This window comes from Gigantopelta aegis, chromosome 11 (assembly GCF_016097555.1).
Source record: "Gigantopelta aegis isolate Gae_Host chromosome 11, Gae_host_genome, whole genome shotgun sequence".
NCBI lineage: Eukaryota > Metazoa > Mollusca > Gastropoda > Neomphalida > Peltospiridae > Gigantopelta > Gigantopelta aegis.
In genome coordinates this window covers 15873941-15893563 of record NC_054709.1, presented here as the reverse complement: position 1 = coordinate 15893563, position 19623 = coordinate 15873941, and the positions used below count along the sequence as shown (strand labels likewise).

General features: G+C 34.3%; 1 protein-coding gene across 1 annotated transcript in view; it reads left to right on the top strand.

The window, feature by feature from the left end:
• LOC121385043 overlaps positions 1–19623 on the top strand; it is a 142567-nt gene that overhangs the window by 7995 nt on the left and 114949 nt on the right. Inside the window, exons 2-3 of the mRNA XM_041515578.1 lie at positions 10343–10418; positions 11412–11429. Coding sequence (XP_041371512.1) covers positions 10343–10418; positions 11412–11429 — 94 coding nt within the window. The remainder of the gene's footprint in view (positions 1–10342; positions 10419–11411; positions 11430–19623) is intronic.

Genomic DNA, 19623 nt, shown 5'->3' with positions numbered 1-19623 from the left:
TACCAGGGCCCGGTAACATAAAGTACATATAACACTAATATCAGACATACACCATACATTGTGTATGGTTTATGTCTGACGTAAGTGTTACGAGTGCTTTGTGTTATCGGGCCCTGGTATGCAAATCTCCAAAGTGTTCTACTATTTTGTGTTGACCCCCACCTTCTGTTTTTAACACTTTATTAGGAAAAGATTATTTCTGAGCAACCATTAATAACAGCAAATGTCTTTGATGACTACTGGTAATTCATACCAATGGCATCTGAGAGTGTTCCCTATGCCAGAACTGCGGCAAAAGTTCCAAATACCCTGCAGAAGCAGATCTAATGGCCCTGTCACACTGTAGCGTATCATACTAGCGTATGTCAGCGTATGAAAAATATCACTCATACGCTGGTATACGCTGACATACGCTAGGGGTACGTTAGGCATAGGTTGTATACGTTTGAAGCACGGTGGCATACGCTGGCATACGGCGAGGTAGAAAATAATTTTTAAGCATGTTTAAAAAAATTGTGCGTACTCAGACGTATGGTTTATATGCTAAGCATATGTTAGGCAGACGCTGAATATGCTAGAGGTACGCTAGAGGTACGTGACTCCTAGGTCGAGTACGCATGAAGGTGTACCGTAGCGTGACGTCTACTGCAATAATGCTGCAATCTGGAAAGACTGCCGTTGATATAGGCACTTTGTCACGTGATCGAGATACGCTGGACATAAGCAGTTCGTACACTGACATAACGCTGGTCATACGCTATCATACGCTAGCCATACGCAGAGTACGCTGGCCATAGGCTAACATTTCCTGACATTCGCTGCCATATGCTACGCATAGGTTAAATACGGTAAGTATACGCACAATTCTGCATTTTCAAGGGCTTCTTAAACGTTTCTCTCATACGCTATAGTGTGACAGGGCCATAAGGGGGGCCCAGGCCCCCTAAATGTTGTGATAGTTATAATTTTATTATATATTAATTTTCATTTTTTTATGATCCCCCTCGATCAAACCTCCCCCAAAGTTCCCTTATCATTCCACCTCATGTCTCTGCCCCCCCCCCCCCCCCCCCAATGGATTTTCTGGATTTGCCACTTCCCTGTAATAGCAACCATTGATAAAAACTGATTTCTTTGATTAACTAACTTACTAAATGACATTTAAGTATTTTCACTGGGTCAAAACTACAAAAAAAAGTTTATAATACCCATGTTGTACGATTAAATAACCCTGGCTATTGTAGGATTTATTTGCTTTTTATATTAAATACTCATGAAGCCCTTTTAATCCACTGTGGCTTTCCCAAAACACTGATAATATCTTTTAAGCCGACTAATTTATTGTATGTCGACCCATTGTTATTCTGATACCTGTTGAACACGTATACAGAACTTATCGGCATATCACATCTCGGCAATCATTCAATGGAACGTTGTCTGTTGATAGCTTCGATAAAAAAAAAAAAATTTTACATATCAATCACAGACCCTCATGTCATGATCTGCTGAGATTTTGTTTGACAAATTTTGTGGATTTAAATTTCTAAATCCATTTTGTCATGGAAATTTGGAGCAAGTAGATGTATGGTAAACGGGTATTTAGTATATTTGCTTATCAGTATTTGACATGACGTCTGAAGAACCTTCTATGTTACCATACTTGAGAATTTCTCCCCCAGAGATATTTAATGAGTGTTGGGAGTGTATGGTTCATACCAATATTGATGGTTCCCAAGTAACTTTGTTTTGTTTTTTTTATCTCCAAATTGAAGAGTGTTTCTTTTTCTTCAAAACTTGTTGAGTCCAAAATTAGAAGAAAACAAAAACGTAGTGATAACTATACATAAAATGCATGTTTTATATACTGTGCAAAATTACATGAACAGATGCTATCATAAAATTTATTAAATCTCCTTGTATAAATTTCAACTTTATTTCCGTGCTTACGGTATATCTAATTAAGGTTCAAGCATGCTGTCCTGGGCACACACCTCAGCTATCTGGGCTGTCTGTCCAGGACAGTGGATTAGTTGTTGATTGTTAGTGGTTAGTAAGAGAAAAGAGGGTATAGTGGCCTTACACCTACCCACTGAGTCATTAAAACTTACTCCCCTTGTATAAATGAGATAAACCAGTGATATGCAGGGTTCATGCAACGTTGCTGACGTAGGCGAAATAATCGCCCTTTCGTACTGAACTTCGCCTTACTTTTTCATCCATGGCAAAGTTCTAAGTTGCCTTCTTTTAAAAAAAGAAAAATCACAATGGTTTTGGGGGCTTTTTACCCCCTGGATGTATCTACATTTTGCCTCCATTTTGTCCAAAGATCACGTACCACATTTTGCGATCGCCCAGTGGACTTCGATAATTTCCATCTAATTATATTTATTAATGATACATTGGGGAACAACAAGATATTTTATTGTTATTCTTCATTTGTTACGTACAGGGGTGAGACGTAGCCCAGTGGTATAGTGCTCGCTCGATGCGCAGTCAGTTTAGGATCGATCCCCGTCGGTGGCCCCATTTGGCTATTTCTCATTCTAGCTAATGCTCCACAACTGGTGTAACAAAGGCCATGGTATGTACTATCCTGTCTGTGGAATGGTGCATATAAAAGATTCCTTGCTGCTAATCGAAAAGAGTAGCCCATGAAGTGGCGACAGTGGGATTACCTCTCTGTATATCTGTGTGGTCCTTAACCATATGTCTGACGCCATATAACCGAAATTAAATGTGTTGAGTGTGTCGTTAAATAAAACATTTCCTTCCTTCCTTTTCTTCATTTGTTACGTACAGTTTTATAAACGCAAGGGACAAACCACCTCTCTCTGTTTATCTAGCCTAGCTTGAACCCTGTGTTATGTCTGTAAGGTTATGCTTGTTTGAAACTTAGATCACTTTTCGTTTTGCTGTTGTTGTTTTTTGTTATTTTATTGTTGTTGTTTTACAAATTGACATACTGGTATCATGAAATTAACAAGAACTGTCAGGTTGATTGTACAGAGAAATTAATCAATATTAGGCCCATTATCTGAGTTTTCCCCAATCTCAAGCATTGCTCTGTGACTGCTTTGTCAAGAAAGAAATGTTTTATTTAACGATGCACTCAACACATTTTATTTACAGTTATATGGCATTATATGATTAAGGACCACACAGATATTGAGGGAGGAAACCCGCTGTCGCCACTTCATGGGCTACTCTTTTCGATTAACAGCAAGGGATCTTATATGCACCATCCCACAGACAGGATAGTACATACCACAGCCTTTGTTACACCAATTGTGGAGCACTGGCTGGATAGAGAAATAGCCAAATGGGTCCACCGACGAGGATCGATCCAAGACCACTGGGCTACGTCCCGCCCCAGTGTTTGAGATTAACAGTATCCCGATATCCTGGGGATACCAGAATTTAATTTTGAATACCAAACTTCAAGAACCCAGTATCCCACCAGGATACCATATAATGTTGTTGGTTTTTCAATCCTGCGTTTTTATTTTTCACTAAACAATGAAAGTCGTCATTTACTGATGAAGTTAAGTAACAGTATTTTCGAGCTTGTACCCAGTCTAATGCTATGCCGTAACAATATCTCCTCCAACTCATACCCAGTCTAATGCTACACTGGGAACTGTTAAGTCGCTATTGTTTGTGTTGGATGTTTCCTCCCTTCAAATTTTATTTGAGATATTGATTCCACATCTGCAGAAAATTGGTAGGATTATCATTAATAATGTCAGAATCACTTATAAATTACTGCTAAATATTAATTTATGTTAGTATTATTCAAAAATAAATTCCGAATTCACAAATTCCGCGATTTCGATTGCAGCATAGCAATAGACTCGGAACGAGAACAGTGTCATCCAAGTTTGTTACCATGTTATTTATGAATTTCATTTAAGTGGATACTGAATTCTCAGGTGGGATACCAGATTTTGAAATGTTAGTACCGGGTATCTAACTGGGATACTGCCCCAAATATTTAATCTCAAACACTGCACCCCTGCTTTATCAAAAGCTGTGGTATTTGGTGTCCTGTCTGTGAGAAAGCAGTATTATTATATAAAAGATATCTTTCTATTAATGGAAGAACGTAGCTGGTTTTCTCTGACCACAGTATGTTACAGTTGCTAAATGTTTCAAATCAATAGCTGATGATTAATGAATTGGTGTGTTAAACAAAACCAAAAAAAACTTTTGCTGTGTATGCACTGATCAATCACTGCAGTAGTGCCAATATACACATCTACTAAATAGACTGAGTCTGTTCATCATTGTATTAAAAATATCTTAATCTAAAACTATTGGAAGTCGACAGTTATAAGAAATGTTTGAAATAATATGTAATTATTACATTAGGTTAGGGTTAGTTTTAGGGTTAGGGTTAGAATTAGAGTCAGTTTTAGTGCTAGTTTTTGGGTTAGAGTGAAGTTTCCTCTTTATACATGTATCAGTATAATATGAGGTAACAGATGGAAATCATGCCATTATTTCAACACTTACTTGGGAGGCAGGGGAGGGAGAGAGAGAGACAAGTAAAGAGAAAGAGGGAGGGAGAGAGAGACAGGGAGACAGAGACCAAGAGCAGACAGAGAGTGAAGCAAGAGAGATCCAGACAAAGAGGGTGGAAGGGAGAGAGATGAGAGAAACAGAAAGAGAGAGAGAGGGGATGTGAGAAAAAGAGAGTGACAGAGAAAGAGAGAGAGAGACAGAGAGAGAGGGCGGGAGAGATAGGGAGTGAAATGGAGAGGTTGGGTGAGATAGGGAGAGGGAAGAGAAAGACAGGAGTGAGATAGAGAAGGTAAGAGGGAGTGGAAAGGTTGGGTTAAAGATAGGGAGGAAGGGAGAGAGAGGGAAGGAGAGAGAGAGAGAGTGGGGGAGAGGGAGAGATAGGGAGTGAAATGGAGAGGTCGGGTGAGATAGGGAGAGGAAAGAGAAAGACGGGAGAGAAATAGAGAAGGTAAGAGGTCGTGGAAAGGTTGGGTAACAGATAAGGAGGGAGGGAAAAAGAGAGGGAGGGAGTGAGTTCATAGAGTGAAGGTGGGAGAGAGGATAGAGGGAATGAGGTAAGAAAGAGAGAGAGAGAGAGATGTAAGAGATAGAGAGAGGGAGGTGAGAGAGAGAAGGTGGGAGGGAGGAGAGGGAATGAGGAGAGAGGTGAGAAAGAAGGAGTGACGAATGAGAGAGGAAATGACACTGGAAACCACTATTAGAGATCTTTTAAACGAACCATAGTTACACCACATTACACTTGTCTGAGTCTGAGAAAGAAATGATTTATTTAATGACACACTCAGCACATATTTATTTATATTTGCTTATATGGCATCGGATATACCGTATAACTGGAAATTTTCGTGGTCTTAATTTTTCGTGGTTTGGGGTATAAAAACATTTCAAGGTTTCTTATTTTCGTCGTTTGCAAAATCTAAATTGAAAGTGATTTTATTTTCGACTTTTAGCAAGTCTAGTTACGAGAATACTTGTTATTGTTGATTAAAGTTTCACTTCGGCTTCCAGTTGTTCAATACCACCGACACCACCAACGTGTAAAGTTAAACAATAGAACACTCAGCTGTCCCTTAATTGGCCACTGTGATACCCGGTATGCTGTTCGCCAGACAATTGATCACAGTCTTTGATTTTGTGTAAAGCCAATTACGATGTATGTGTGAACAAACCACTTAAGGACGCCATGAAGGTTTCCCTGGCTATGAAAGACGGCGAAGGTGTAACAGACATCAAGATCGAAATGCGTATTTCGTGGGTAAAACCAATGCATGCAAGGCTGATTATGAAAGTTATGGCAAAATTGACCACACACCAGGAAATGTTGAAATCTGCATTCATCCACCCCAGAATCACTGATGCAGTGCGGGCGGACATTGACAAAAACAATATATGACATTTAAAAATATTTCATTATATTCTACAAACCGTGAGATTTACACAATAACTTTTTTTAAATTCTAACTTGTTGTCTTGACTATACTATTCTCTTGTTTTATCCGGTGGACCGCACATGACAGGAAATAAAATGTTCCTGTAAATTCGATGCTGACTACTTACCCTCGAAACCCACAAAAATAAAAATCCTCGAAAATTTCCGGTTATATGGTATGATTTATAATTGGACCACATGGATTATAAGAGAGAACACCTACTGCTGCCACTCTTTTCAGTTAGCAGCATCCAACAGACAGGATGGTACATACCACAGCCCTTGTTATACCAGTTGTGGAGCACTGGCTTGTATACAAAATAAAATTTGTTTCATTTAACGACACCATTAGAGCAAATTGATCTATTAATCATCGGCTATTGGATGTCAAACATATTGGTAATTTTGACATAGTCATAGAAAAGAAACCCACTACATTTTACCATTAGTAGCAAGGGATCTGTTATATGCACCATCCCACAGACAGTGGTGCACTGGCTGGAGCGAGAAATAGCCCAATGTGCCCACCAACGGGGATCGATCCTAGACCAACTGCGCATCAGGCGAGCGCTTTTACCACTGGGCTACATCCTGCCTCCCGACTGGAATACAAAACTCATTGGGCCCACCAATTTGATTGATGTATGAAGCTACGCTGACCCCGCCCCCATGTCGACCCCGCCCCCGTGTCGGTCTAGTTCTTACAAATTAATTATAACTATAGATTTTGTAATGCATCCTTAAAAACCCCAACTTTTCACTGAATACTCTTCATAGTGACCGTAGTAACCTGTATATGATTATTTATTATTTAAATGAGTTATCAGTGGGATACTCCAGACAATACAATTATGAATTGAAATGAATATTTCCATGGCGCTTATTGTGTGTGGTTGCGGTTGATGCGTGACAATCTTGTTAAGTTGAGCCTTCTCAGCAGGGGGTCCACTTATTTGAAAAGCATCATCACGTTATTTGTTTGTCTGACAGTTTGAAAATAAAAGATTATTTTTTTCTTCTTGTTGTTTTGTATTGGAATTAACTGGACCAGAACGACCTAACTGGTAGTTTGTATAAATCATGTTTTTCATTTCTTAATTGTAATCATTGTGTTATATATTATTAAATTGTTTTTGTTTGATTGTCTTTTTTTCCATTTTGTTTTGGTTTTGGTTGTATGTTGGAATTAACTGTATTAAAATGGCTTGTCACCTACTGGAAGTTTCTACAAATCATGTTTTTCATTTCTAGATTGCATTAATGTCATTATATATATATATATATATTTTTTTTTTTTTTTGTATATTGATTTAATATGTATTATTAAATTGTTGCGGGTCTTTTTTAATCATTACGTGTTTGGGGGGGGGGGGTTTGGGGGGTTCCAGTTTGCTTTTTATTCTTAAATGACTCAAATTATGAAACTATTTTTTTTAAGAGTGAAAACCATTTGATTTGGGATGTTTTAACTTTGGCTTAAAACTTATGAGTGAAAACGTGATTAATTGTGTTGCCTCTATTATGGTTTAATAAGAGTTGCTTCCCTTTTGGACCCCTTGAAATAAATATTGGTAATATTTCAAACTTGTTATTTTTTTCAAATAAAATAATGTCACAGGTGTTACTCTCTTTGTCTAAGGTTTTGATAATCTTTATTAGACATACATTACTTAGATTTTATAGTTATGATTATCTATTTCCATATATTCCAAAGTGTTTCCAGGGATCACTTTTTAAAATTTCGATTAGCGACAGTTGGTGATCAGTTGAAAATTGAGTAGCAACCACTATTTAATGTTTTAGAATTGTGTTACGATTTTTACAATTTGCATACCGAACAAAATGTTCACAGGTTTCTGGTCATCCTGGTGTTTCTAATACCACAAAATGTATGTTTTGTATTTTTTGTAAATGCATTTACTGCTGAGAAATTATGGTAATGGCCCGGAGACGAGCATTTCCCCACTTCAACGTCATTGACTCTTGTTTCACTCTGTTGTAACTTTATCCAAATATGTTACAAGTTTGTAGATTAACCAAACTTAAGTCTCAATTTTCTGCGACTTTAATGGAACATTCCTGAGTTTGCTGCATGTTTTAAGATGTCATCAACTAACAGAAACTTTTTAACGATTGTAATTACATATGAAATATATTTTTCTGCATAAAATATTAATGTCTGTATATTAAATGTGTTTTTGATCATTCTAATATTTGTATTAGGTTCAATTTCATTTTAATTCCTAAAATATGTTTTTTTTACAAAATTATTTGAAGACAAAATCCAATTTGGGCTTCTTAAAAATGTTAAGATGACCAGAAACACATTGAATATACAGACACTGCTATTCTAAGCAAGAAAATACATTTAATATGTAAGTTTAATTGTAGAAATATTTTATTAGTCGGAAACATCTTACAATGCAGCAAACTCAGGAATGTCCCATTAAGTCAAATTCCCTGGCTATTTGTAAGTACATTTCTGTCTTGTGGGTTGGGTCTTTCAGTGGTTATAATGATTTGTTTGTTATCCCTGTCTTGATAGTGCTTGTTTTTGTGCACCATGCTACATGTCAAAATAATATTGATTAACAAAAATAACTGAAGAGATTAAGCTTACATTAAAATTTAGCCTTAATTGATTCAGTGAAAAATATATCTGTCATTTTTTTACTGACCTCGATGGTGGTTAAGTGGTTAAGCCATAGGAGTTATGGCTGGTAGGTTCATATCATGGTACTGGCTGCCACCTAGAGCAAACTTTAATTGCTCAGTGGGAAGGTGTAAAAAACGTTTGTTTTGTTTAACGACACCACTAGAGAATATTGATTAATTAATCACCGGCTATTGGATGTTGAACATTTGGCAATTCTGACATGTAGTCATCAGAGGAGGGGTCGAGACGTAGCCCAGTGGTAAATCGCTCGCTTGATGCGCAGTTAGTTTGGGATTGATCCCCATCAGTGGGCTCATTGGGCTATTTCTCGCTCCAGCCAGTGCACCACAACTGGTACATCAAAGGCAGTGGTATGTGCTATCCTGTCTATGGGATGGTGCATATAAAAGATCCCTTGCTGCTAATCAAAAAGAGTAGCCCATGAAGTGGCGACAGTGGGTTTTCTTCCTCAATATCTGTGTGGTCCTTAACCATGTGTCCGAAGCCATATAACCGTAAATAAAATGTGTTAAGTGTGTCGTTAAACAAACCATTTCCGTCCTTCCTTCATCAGAGGAAACCCCGCTATATTTTCCTAATGCAGCAAAGGATCTTTTATATGCACCATCCCACAGACAGGATAGCACATACTACAATCTTTGATACACCAGTTGTGGTGCACTGGCTGGAATGAGAAATAGCCCAATGGGCCCACCGATGGGAATCGATCCCAAACTGACTGCGTATCAAGTGAGCGCTTTGCCACTGGGCTACGTCCCACCCCTCTGGGAAGGTGTAAGGCCACCATATCGACTTCTCTCTCACCAAGAACTAATCATTAATCCACTGGTGACCAGCCTCGGTGGCGTCATGGCAGGCCATCGGTCTACAGGCTGGTAGGTACTGGGTTCGGATCCCAGTCGAGGCATGGGATTTTTAATCCAGATACCGACTCCAAACCCTGAGTGAGTGCTCCGCAAGGCTCAATGGGTAGGTGTAAACCACTTGCACCGACCAGTGATCCATAACTGGTTCAACAAAGGCCATGGTTTGTGCTATCCTACCTGTGGGAAGCGCAAATAAAAGATCCCTTGCTGCTAATCGGAAGAGTAGCCCATGTAGTGGCGACAGCGGGTTTCCTCTCAAAATCTGTGTGGTCCTTAACCATATGTCTGATGCCATATAACCGTAAATAAAATGTGTTGAGTGCGTCGTTAAATAAAACATTTCTTTCTTTCTTTAATCCACTGGTATGTGTCCAGAACAGCATGCTTGAACCTTATTGACTATAAAAGCACAGAAATAAATTGAAATTAATGAAAGATATGTCATTATTGTATGTACATTTTTATTTCATGATATGCAACAAAACTCATAATAAAATTATGTTATTCATTCAACTTATTTTCGTGCTTATATCCAGTTAAGTTTCAAGCACGCTGTCCTGGGCACACACCTCAGCTATCTGGGCTCTGTGTTCAGAACAGTGAGTTAATTGTGGCTAGTTTGTTAGGGTTAGAGAGACAAAAATCGGTGTAGTGACCTTACACCTACCCACTGAGTCGCTAAACTCGCTCTGGGTGGGAGCTGATACCGGGCTGCGAACTCAGTACCTACCAGCCTCATAAGTCCAAACGTGTAACCACTCCACCACCAAGGCTGGTATAAACGTATGTTGCAGTTTTACCATTTTAAACTAATGTTTCCCATTGTTTCTTACCCGCTATCGACTACAGACGTATGGTGATTTTCTTGTCAGGCGACTTTGGGAGGAACACAAATCACCCCGCAATCAGCGTTTTGGATATTTAGGTAACAGTAGATGTAGTTAGTAAATATAAAATAGGCCCTATATGCAAAACCTACAAAACCTTTTTTCTTGAATTTTGTTAATTTAAATGTTTTTTTATTTTTTTATTATTATTACTGGTACTGGTATTAGTATTTTTTATTTACATTTTGTTTTACATATGATTAAAGAAAACCCTACATGTATGAACTGAGTTTACATTATTATTATCTACTGCTACATAAAAGCAAAGTTGTGCCATAATTTTTTTTTATAAAAGTGTCTCTTAAAGATAAAACCTGTATTATGTTTTTAAATATACATTGTCTATTACAGATAGGACTAGTAGATTAACACATTTTATCTTTGGTTTTCTTGGGGGTAAATAACTTCCTTATGTGGGCAAAGTGCCTTTAAAATTTGGACATGATGATTCTTACCTATAATGAGCATTACCGTTAAAATTATTTCATTAAAGGGACATTTCTGAATTTTCTGCATTGTAAGATGTTTTAGACAATAAAATATTTCTACAATTAAACTTACATATTAAATATATTTTCTGGTTTAGAATATCAGTGAGTATATTCAATGTGTTTCTGGTCATCTTAATATTTGTAAGAAACCCAAACTAGATTTTGTCTCCAAATAATTTTGTACATATGAAAACCCCCACATTTTTTTGGAAATAAAATGAAATTTAACCTAGTACAAATATTAGAACGATCAGAAACATGTTTAATATACAGCCACAAATATTTTATGCGGAAAAATATATTTGATATGTAATCACAGTCATTAAAAAGTCTTTGTTAGTTCATAACATTTTAAAAAGTGCAGCAAACTCAGGAATGTCCCTTTAATCATTAATTGTAACATGAAATATTTTTAGTTTTATTGACACATACAATGTGAATTTTCTCTTTTTAATAAATAACATGTAGCAATATATATATATTTCATAGCAGTTTAGTTTGTAAATTAAAATATTTTGAAAAAATTTAATATTTTTTCAGATTCATTGACTTCCAGAGGTAAAACGTTCTTTAGATGCTTTCAGTGTACTGTATACAGTTTTGTTTCTGTAGATCAGTAATACTATTTAGTTAATTATAATCTGTATTTATTGGTCTTTGTGGTTGTATTACGTGTAGAATATATATTGTGGCTAAAATAGTTTATATGCAGATTTATAGTCTGTCCCATCATTCTGTAAAAATTGTTTCTTGTAAATAATTTCAGTTTGGTTTGATGACTTAACAAGAAAAGTAAAAGTGTTTTGGAAAACAAAAAAATACTATTTTTGTGTGCAATTTACAAATCAATAATAAATTGGTTCATAAATAAATAACTTGTAGTAAATTCCATAGTATGAAAAAAAATGCGTTCCCTGTGGGATGGACTATAGACAAAATGTCAGTTTATAGAGTATTTAATTTAGAATAGTAAATTTAGTCTTGTTTAATTAGATTTTAATGTAAAGATGAAGTTTCCACTAAAAGTGTTGTAAAGTTTTGGAGGTTTGTTGGGGTTTTGTTTTTGTTATTTCAAGAATTTCAGTTTACCTTGAGGCTAAGATGACATACATGTATGTATAAGAAAACGTTGATTTAAATAAAGAGTTTTTAAAACAATAAACAGAGAGTACACTGTATTGCATGCAGTTTAATTCTTTATTGAAATATAGAAAACGTTGATTTAAATAAAGAGTTTTTAAAACATTAACTTCAAAGAGAGTACACTGTATTGCATGCAATTTAATTCTTTATTGAAATGTAGAAAACGTTTTAAATAAAGAGTTTTTAAAACAGTAAACAGAGAGTACACTGTATTGCATGCAATTTAATTCTTTATTGAAATATAGAATTTTTTTATTTAAATAAAGAGTTTTTAAAACAGTAAACAGAGAGTACACTGTATTGCATGCAGTTTAATTCTTTATTGAAATATAGAAAACGTTAATTTAAATAAAGTTTCTAAAACATAAACCTCAAAGAGAGTACACTGTATTGCATGCAATTTAATTCTTTATTGAAATGTAGAAAACGTTCATTTAAATAAAGAGTTTCTAAAACATTAACCTCACAGAGAGTACACTGTAATGCATGCAATTTAATTCTTTATTGAAATGTAGAAAACGTTGATTTAAATAAAGAGTTTTTAAAACAATAACCTCACAGAGAATACACTGTATTGCATGCAATTTAATTCTTTATTGAAATATAGAATTTTTTTATTTAAATAAAGAGTTTTTAAAACAGTAAACAGAGAGTACACTGTATTGCATGCAGTTTAATACTTTATTGAAATATAGAAAACGTTGATTTAAATAAAGTTTCTAAAACATTAACCTCAAAGAGTACACTATATTGCATGCAATTTAATTCTTTATTGAAATGTAGAAAACGTTGATTTAAATAAAGAGTTTCTAAAACATTAACCTCACAGAGAGTACACTGTAATGCATGCAATTTAATTCTTTATTGAAATATAGAAAACGTTGTTTTAAATAAAGAGTTTTTAAAACATTAACTTCAAAGAGAGTACACTGTAATGCATGCAGTTTAATTCTTGATTGAAATATAGAAAATGTTGATTTAAATAAAGAGTTTTTAAAACAGTAAACAGATCGTACACTGTAATGCATGCAGTTTAATTCTTTATTGAAATATAGAAAACGTTGATTTAAATAAAGAGTTTTTAAAACAGTAACCTCACAGATCGTACACTATCATGCATGCAGTTTAATTCTTTATTGAAATATAGAAAATGTTGATTTAAATAAAGAGTTTCAAAAACATTAACCTCACTGTATTGCATGCAGTTTAATTCTTTATTGAAATATAGAAAACGTTGTTTTAAATAAAGAGTTTTTAAAACAGTAACTTCAAAGAGAGTACACTGTAATGCATGCAGTTTAATTCTTTATTGAAATATAGAAAATGTTGATTTAAATAAAGAGTTTTTAAAACAGTAAACAGAGAGTACACTGTATTGCATGCAATTTAATTCTTTATTGAAATATAGAATTTTTTTATTTAAATAAAGAGTTTTTAAAACAGTAAACAGAGAGTACACTGTATTGCATGCAGTTTAATTCTTTATTGAAATATAGAAAACATTAATTTAAATAAAGTTTCTAAAACATAAACCTCAAAGAGAGTACACTGTATTGCATGCAATTTAATTCTTTATTGAAATGTAGAAAACGTTCATTTAAATAAAGAGTTTCTAAAACATTAACCTCACAGAGAGTACACTGTAATGCATGCAATTTAGTCTTGTTTAATTAGATTTTAATGTAAAGATGAAGTTTCCACTAAAAGTGTTGTAAAGTTTTGGAGGTTTGTTGGGGTTTTGTTTTTGTTATTTCAAGAATTTCAGTTTACCTTGAGGCTAAGATGACATACATGTATGTATAAGAAAACGTTGATTTAAATAAAGAGTTTTTAAAACAATAAACAGAGAGTACACTGTATTGCATGCAGTTTAATTCTTTATTGAAATATAGAAAACGTTGATTTAAATAAAGAGTTTTTAAAACATTAACTTCAAAGAGAGTACACTGTATTGCATGCAATTTAATTCTTTATTGAAATGTAGAAAACGTTGTTTTAAATAAAGAGTTTTTAAAACAGTAAACAGAGAGTACACTGTATTGCATGCAGTTTAATTCTTTATTGAAATATAGAAAACGTTAATTTAAATAAAGTTTCTAAAACATAAACCTCAAAGAGAGTACACTGTATTGCATGCAATTTAATTCTTTATTGAAATGTAGAAAACGTTCATTTAAATAAAGAGTTTCTAAAACATTAACCTCACAGAGAGTACACTGTAATGCATGCAATTTAATTCTTTATTGAAATATAGAAAACGTTGATTTAAATAAAGAGTTTTTAAAACAATAACTTCACAGAGAATACACTGTACTGCATGCAATTTAATTCTTTATTGAAATATAGAATTTTTTTATTTAAATAAAGAGTTTTTAAAACAGTAAACAGAGAGTACACTGTATTGCATGCAGTTTAATTCTTTATTGAAATATAGAAAACGTTGATTTAAATAAAGTTTCTAAAACATTAACCTCAAAGAGTACACTATATTGCATGCAATTTAATTCTTTATTGAAATGTAGAAAACGTTGATTTAAATAAAGAGTTTCTAAAACATTAACCTCACAGAGAGTACACTGTAATGCATGCAATTTAATTCTTTATTGAAATATAGAAAACGTTGTTTTAAATAAAGAGTTTTTAAAACATTAACTTCAAAGAGAGTACACTGTAATGCATGCAGTTTAATTCTTTATTGAAATATAGAAAATGTTGATTTAAATAAAGAGTTTTTAAAACAGTAAACAGATCGTACACTGTAATGCATGCAGTTTAATTCTTTATTGAAATATAGAAAACGTTGATTTAAATAAAGAGTTTTTAAAACAGTAACCTCACAGATCGTACACTGTCATGCATGCAGTTTAATTCTTTATTGAAATATAGAAAACATTGATTTAAATAAAGAGTTTCAAAAACATTAACCACACTGTATTGCATGCAGTTTAATTCTTTATTGAAATATAGAAAACGTTGTTTTAAATAAAGAGTTTTTAAAACAGTAACTTCAAAGAGAGTACACTGTAATGCATGCAGTTTAATTCTTTATTGAAATATAGAAAATGTTGATTTAAATAAAGAGTTTTTAAAACAGTACACAGATCGTACACTGTAATGCATGCAGTTTAATTCTTTATTGAAATATAGAAAACGTTGATTTAAATAAAGACTTTTTAAAACATTAACCTCAAAGAGTACACTGTATTGCATCCAGTTTAATTCTTTATTCAAATATAGAAAATGTTGATTTAAATAAAGAGTTTCTAAAACAGTAACCTCACAGAGAGTACACTGTATTGCATGCAGTTTAATTCTTTATTAAAATATAGAAAACGTTGAGTTAAATAAAGAGTTTTTAAAACAGTAACTTCAAAGAGAGTACACTGTATTGCATGCAGTTTAATTCTTTATTGAAATATTTAAAATTCCCCCAAAATTCAAATGATAAATAGTTCAAATCATATAAAATTCAGAGGTTCATAATTCCCATATTGCCCTACTTTCATGGCATTGGAAATTTACATGTTGGAAAATGTAGCCTACTTAGTTTATTACCAATTAATAATTATACCCACTGATATTATTTACACAACTTTTGAGGACTGTTAATAAATAAATAAATAAATAAATAAATAAAACTAAGGTTGGACAAATGGAAAAAATATGGAACAAGTACATATGTAGAAAACTAGGTACTTGCACAGTGGCTGTTGAAGTGAAATAAAAAAAAAAGTTGCCCAGTGGTAAAACGCCTGCTCAATGCGCGGTCAGTCTGGGATCAATCCCCATCAGTGGGCCCATTGGGCTATTTGTCATTCCAGCAAGTGCACCACGACTGGTATATCAAAGGCTGTGGTATGTACTACCCTGTCTGTGGGATGGTGCATATAAAAGATCCCTTGCTGCTAATCGAAAAGAGTAGCCCATGAAGTGGCGACAGCGGGTTTCCTCACTCAATATCTATGTGGTCCTTAACCATATGTCTGACGCCATATAACCGTAAATAAAATGTGCTGAGTACATCGTTAAATAAAATATTCCCTTCCATTAATTATAGATTTGGAAACTGATTTAACTATGATGTTAATGAGAAAAATACTGGACAAGAGCATATATAGAAAACTGGGTACTTTCTAACTGGCAGTTAAGTGAAATTTAAAAAAAAGTTGATCTGCTACAAAGAGATTTAATTATAGGTTTGAAAACTGATTTAACTACATGTGATGATGGTAATTAATGAGAAAAATATGGGACAAGAGCATATATAGTTGATAGGCTACAAAGAGACTTAATTATAGGTTTGAAAACTGATTTAACTACATGTGATGATGGTAATTAATGAGAAAAATATGGGACAAGTATATATAATGTAGAAAACTGAGGACTTGCCCTGCATGTGGCAGTTATGTAAATGAAATTCTTGAAGAATAAAAGTTGAATTGCTACAAGGAGACTTAATTATAGGTTTGAAAACTGTTTTAACTGGTTTAAACAATATTTATTCCCATTTGTAGTACTGGTTGGGGATTTAACTATAATGCTAATGAGAAAAATATGGGAAAAGGACATAAGTAAAACACTGTGGACTTGCTCATTGGTGAAATGTTTAAAGATAAAAACAATTTGATCCTCTTAAGAAGTGTCATAATTATTGGGTTGGAAACTGATTTAACTATGATGCTAATGAAAAGAATATGGGACAATTAGTACATATGAAGATTTCAAACACAAAACGCGATATAAACCATTTTCTTTCTAGTTTTTAGTTAAAGCCATTATTGTATGTCAGTAAAGGCTAATTGTAGGCCCACTGATTTGCTGCAAAACGTGATTGATCCTTATGAAATTGTATTGGGTAAATCCCATTTTTTTATTATTAAAACATGATATACGCCAATTAAAAAACCCATTTTTACTGAAAATTAAAAATGGATATATCGCGTTTTGCACCTAAACTCTTCATATGTTGAACACTGGGTACATGCTCAATAGCAGTTAAGTGAAATGTTGATCCGCTACAGAGTGACATGATTACATGTATAGATATTTTTATAAACTGATTTAACTACAAAGTTAATGAGAGAAACACTGGATTCAATGAGGCTCGGGGATGATCCAAATCTGTTGATTTATTGATGTCGTTGATGATCCGAATCTTTTTATTTATTGATGTCGCGGATTGTGACTTAGATTCTGATTCTCTCCAGACCTCCAAGTGTTGTTTTGTTATCGACTGACAGAACAAAAAGCTTGTCCTTTCATTGATCAACCATAACGGTGCTTCCCATTCCATTGATTTGTACCTGATTCAACGGTTCACTACGTGGAGGATTAGTTTTCATCCTAATTATCTTGACAACTGTAAATATGAACGTGGGACTAAACGTGAAATCTCGGTCTTAAACTGACAGCTGTAAATATTTATCTACACGGAGATGGAGATGAATAATATGTCATTGAATAGGTTCAAGTCTGAACTGATTTTACGAAATGATTTAATGCCTATATAGCCTGTCCACCGGCCTCGGTGGCATTGTGGTTAGGCCATCGGTCTACAGGCTGGTAGGTAATGGGTTCGGATCCCAGTCGAGGCATGGGATTTTTAATCCAGATACCGACTCCAAACCCTGAGTGAGTGCTCCGCAAGGCTCATAGGGTAGGTGTAAACCACTTGCTGCACCGACCAATGCTCCATAACTGGTTCAACAAAGGCCATGGTTTGTGCTATCCTGCCTGTGGGAAGCGCAAATAAAAGATCCCTTGCTGCTAATCGGAAAGAGTAGCCCATGTAGTGGCGACAGCGGGTTTCCTCTCAAAATCTGTGTGGTCCTTAACCGTATAACTGTAAATAAAATGTGTTGCGTGCGTCGTTAAATAAAACATTTCTTTATATAGCCTGTCCTGTTCATTAAATGTGGGGTTTTGTTTGTGACTAATTTCAGTTTAGTTTGATGTCCAAAGGACATGGAGAAGTGTCTCAGAATTAAAAATGTTTTATTATTTTTATGTGCAGTAATTTAAAAAAAAATTAATATCTAAGACCCATCCCAGCCTTCACTAAATGTGGATTTTTTTTTGGTCAGTAATTTCAGTTCAGTTTGATGTGAAAAGGAATGGAGAAGTGTTTCAGAAATACAGTAACAAAAATGTTTTATTTTTATGTGCAGTTTTTTTTATTAAATTTTATACCTGTAACTCATCCCAGCCTTCACTTAATTTGTAGCTTTTTTGTCAATAATTTCAGTTCAGTTTGATGTAAAAAGAAATAGAAAAGGTTTTTTAGAAATAACAAAAATGTTTTATTTTTAGGTGCAGTAATTTAATTTAATTATAATACCTATAACCGGTATCAACCTTCAGTAAACATGCTTTTGTTCAATAATTTTAGTTCGGCTTGATGTAAAAACCAATGGCAAAGTGTGTTATTTTTATGTGCAAAACATTTGTTAAATATAATACCTAAAACCCGTACCAGACTACACTAAATGTGCTTTTTTTTGGTCAATAATTTCAGTTTGGCTTGATATAAAAAGAAATGGAAAAGTGTTCATTGATTTATCAATAATCTGTTATTAGATGTCAAACATCTTGTCACTTTTGACATGTCATGTTTGAGAAAACCTGCTACATTTTTCCATTAGTAGCAAGGGATCTTTTATATGCACCATCCAACAAACAGGATAACACATGCTATGGCCTTTGATAGACCAGTCGTGGTGCACTGGCTGTGACGAGAAATACATGTAGCCCACCGACAAGGATGATCTGAGATCGACCACGCAAACACATCCGAAAATTTAAATCTTCCAACTAGTATCTTCAGACTGATTAAAAAATGATAAACTATATACTTACATTGTTTTGTTTGTTTTGTTTAATGAAATCACTAGAGCACATTGATTTGTTAATCATCGGCTATTGGATGTCAAATATTTGGTAATTTTTACATATAGTCTTAGAGAAGAAACCCGCTACTGACATGGGGGCGGGATGTAGCTTCACACATTCGCCTGATGTGCATCTGAGCTAGTACTGACCCAATCAGTGGGCCCACAACTTACTGGTATAACAAAGGCTGTGGTATGTACTATCCTGTTTGTGGGAAGGTGCTGAAGTTTATTTTGTTTAACGACACCATTAGAGAACATTGATTTATTAATCATTGGCTATTGGATGTCAAACATTTGGTAATTTTGATATAGTCTTAGAGAGAGGAAACCCGCTACATTTTTCCATTAGTAGCAAGGGATCTTTTATATGCACCATCCCACAGACAGGATAGCACATACCACGGCCTTTGATATATCAATCGTGGTGCACTGGCTGGAATGAGAAAATAGTCCAAGACCGACCACGCATTAAGTGCTCAAATGTCAATAGTTAATTTGTTTTGTTTAACAACACCACTAGAGCACAATAATTTATTAATCATTGGTTACTGGATGTCAAATATGTGGTAATTTTGACATATAGTCTTAGAGAGGAAACCCGCTACATTTTTCCATTAGTAGCAAGGGATCTTTTATATGCACCATTCCACAGACAGGATAGCACATACCACGGCCTTTAATATACCAATGATGGTGCATTGGCTTGAATGAGAAATAGT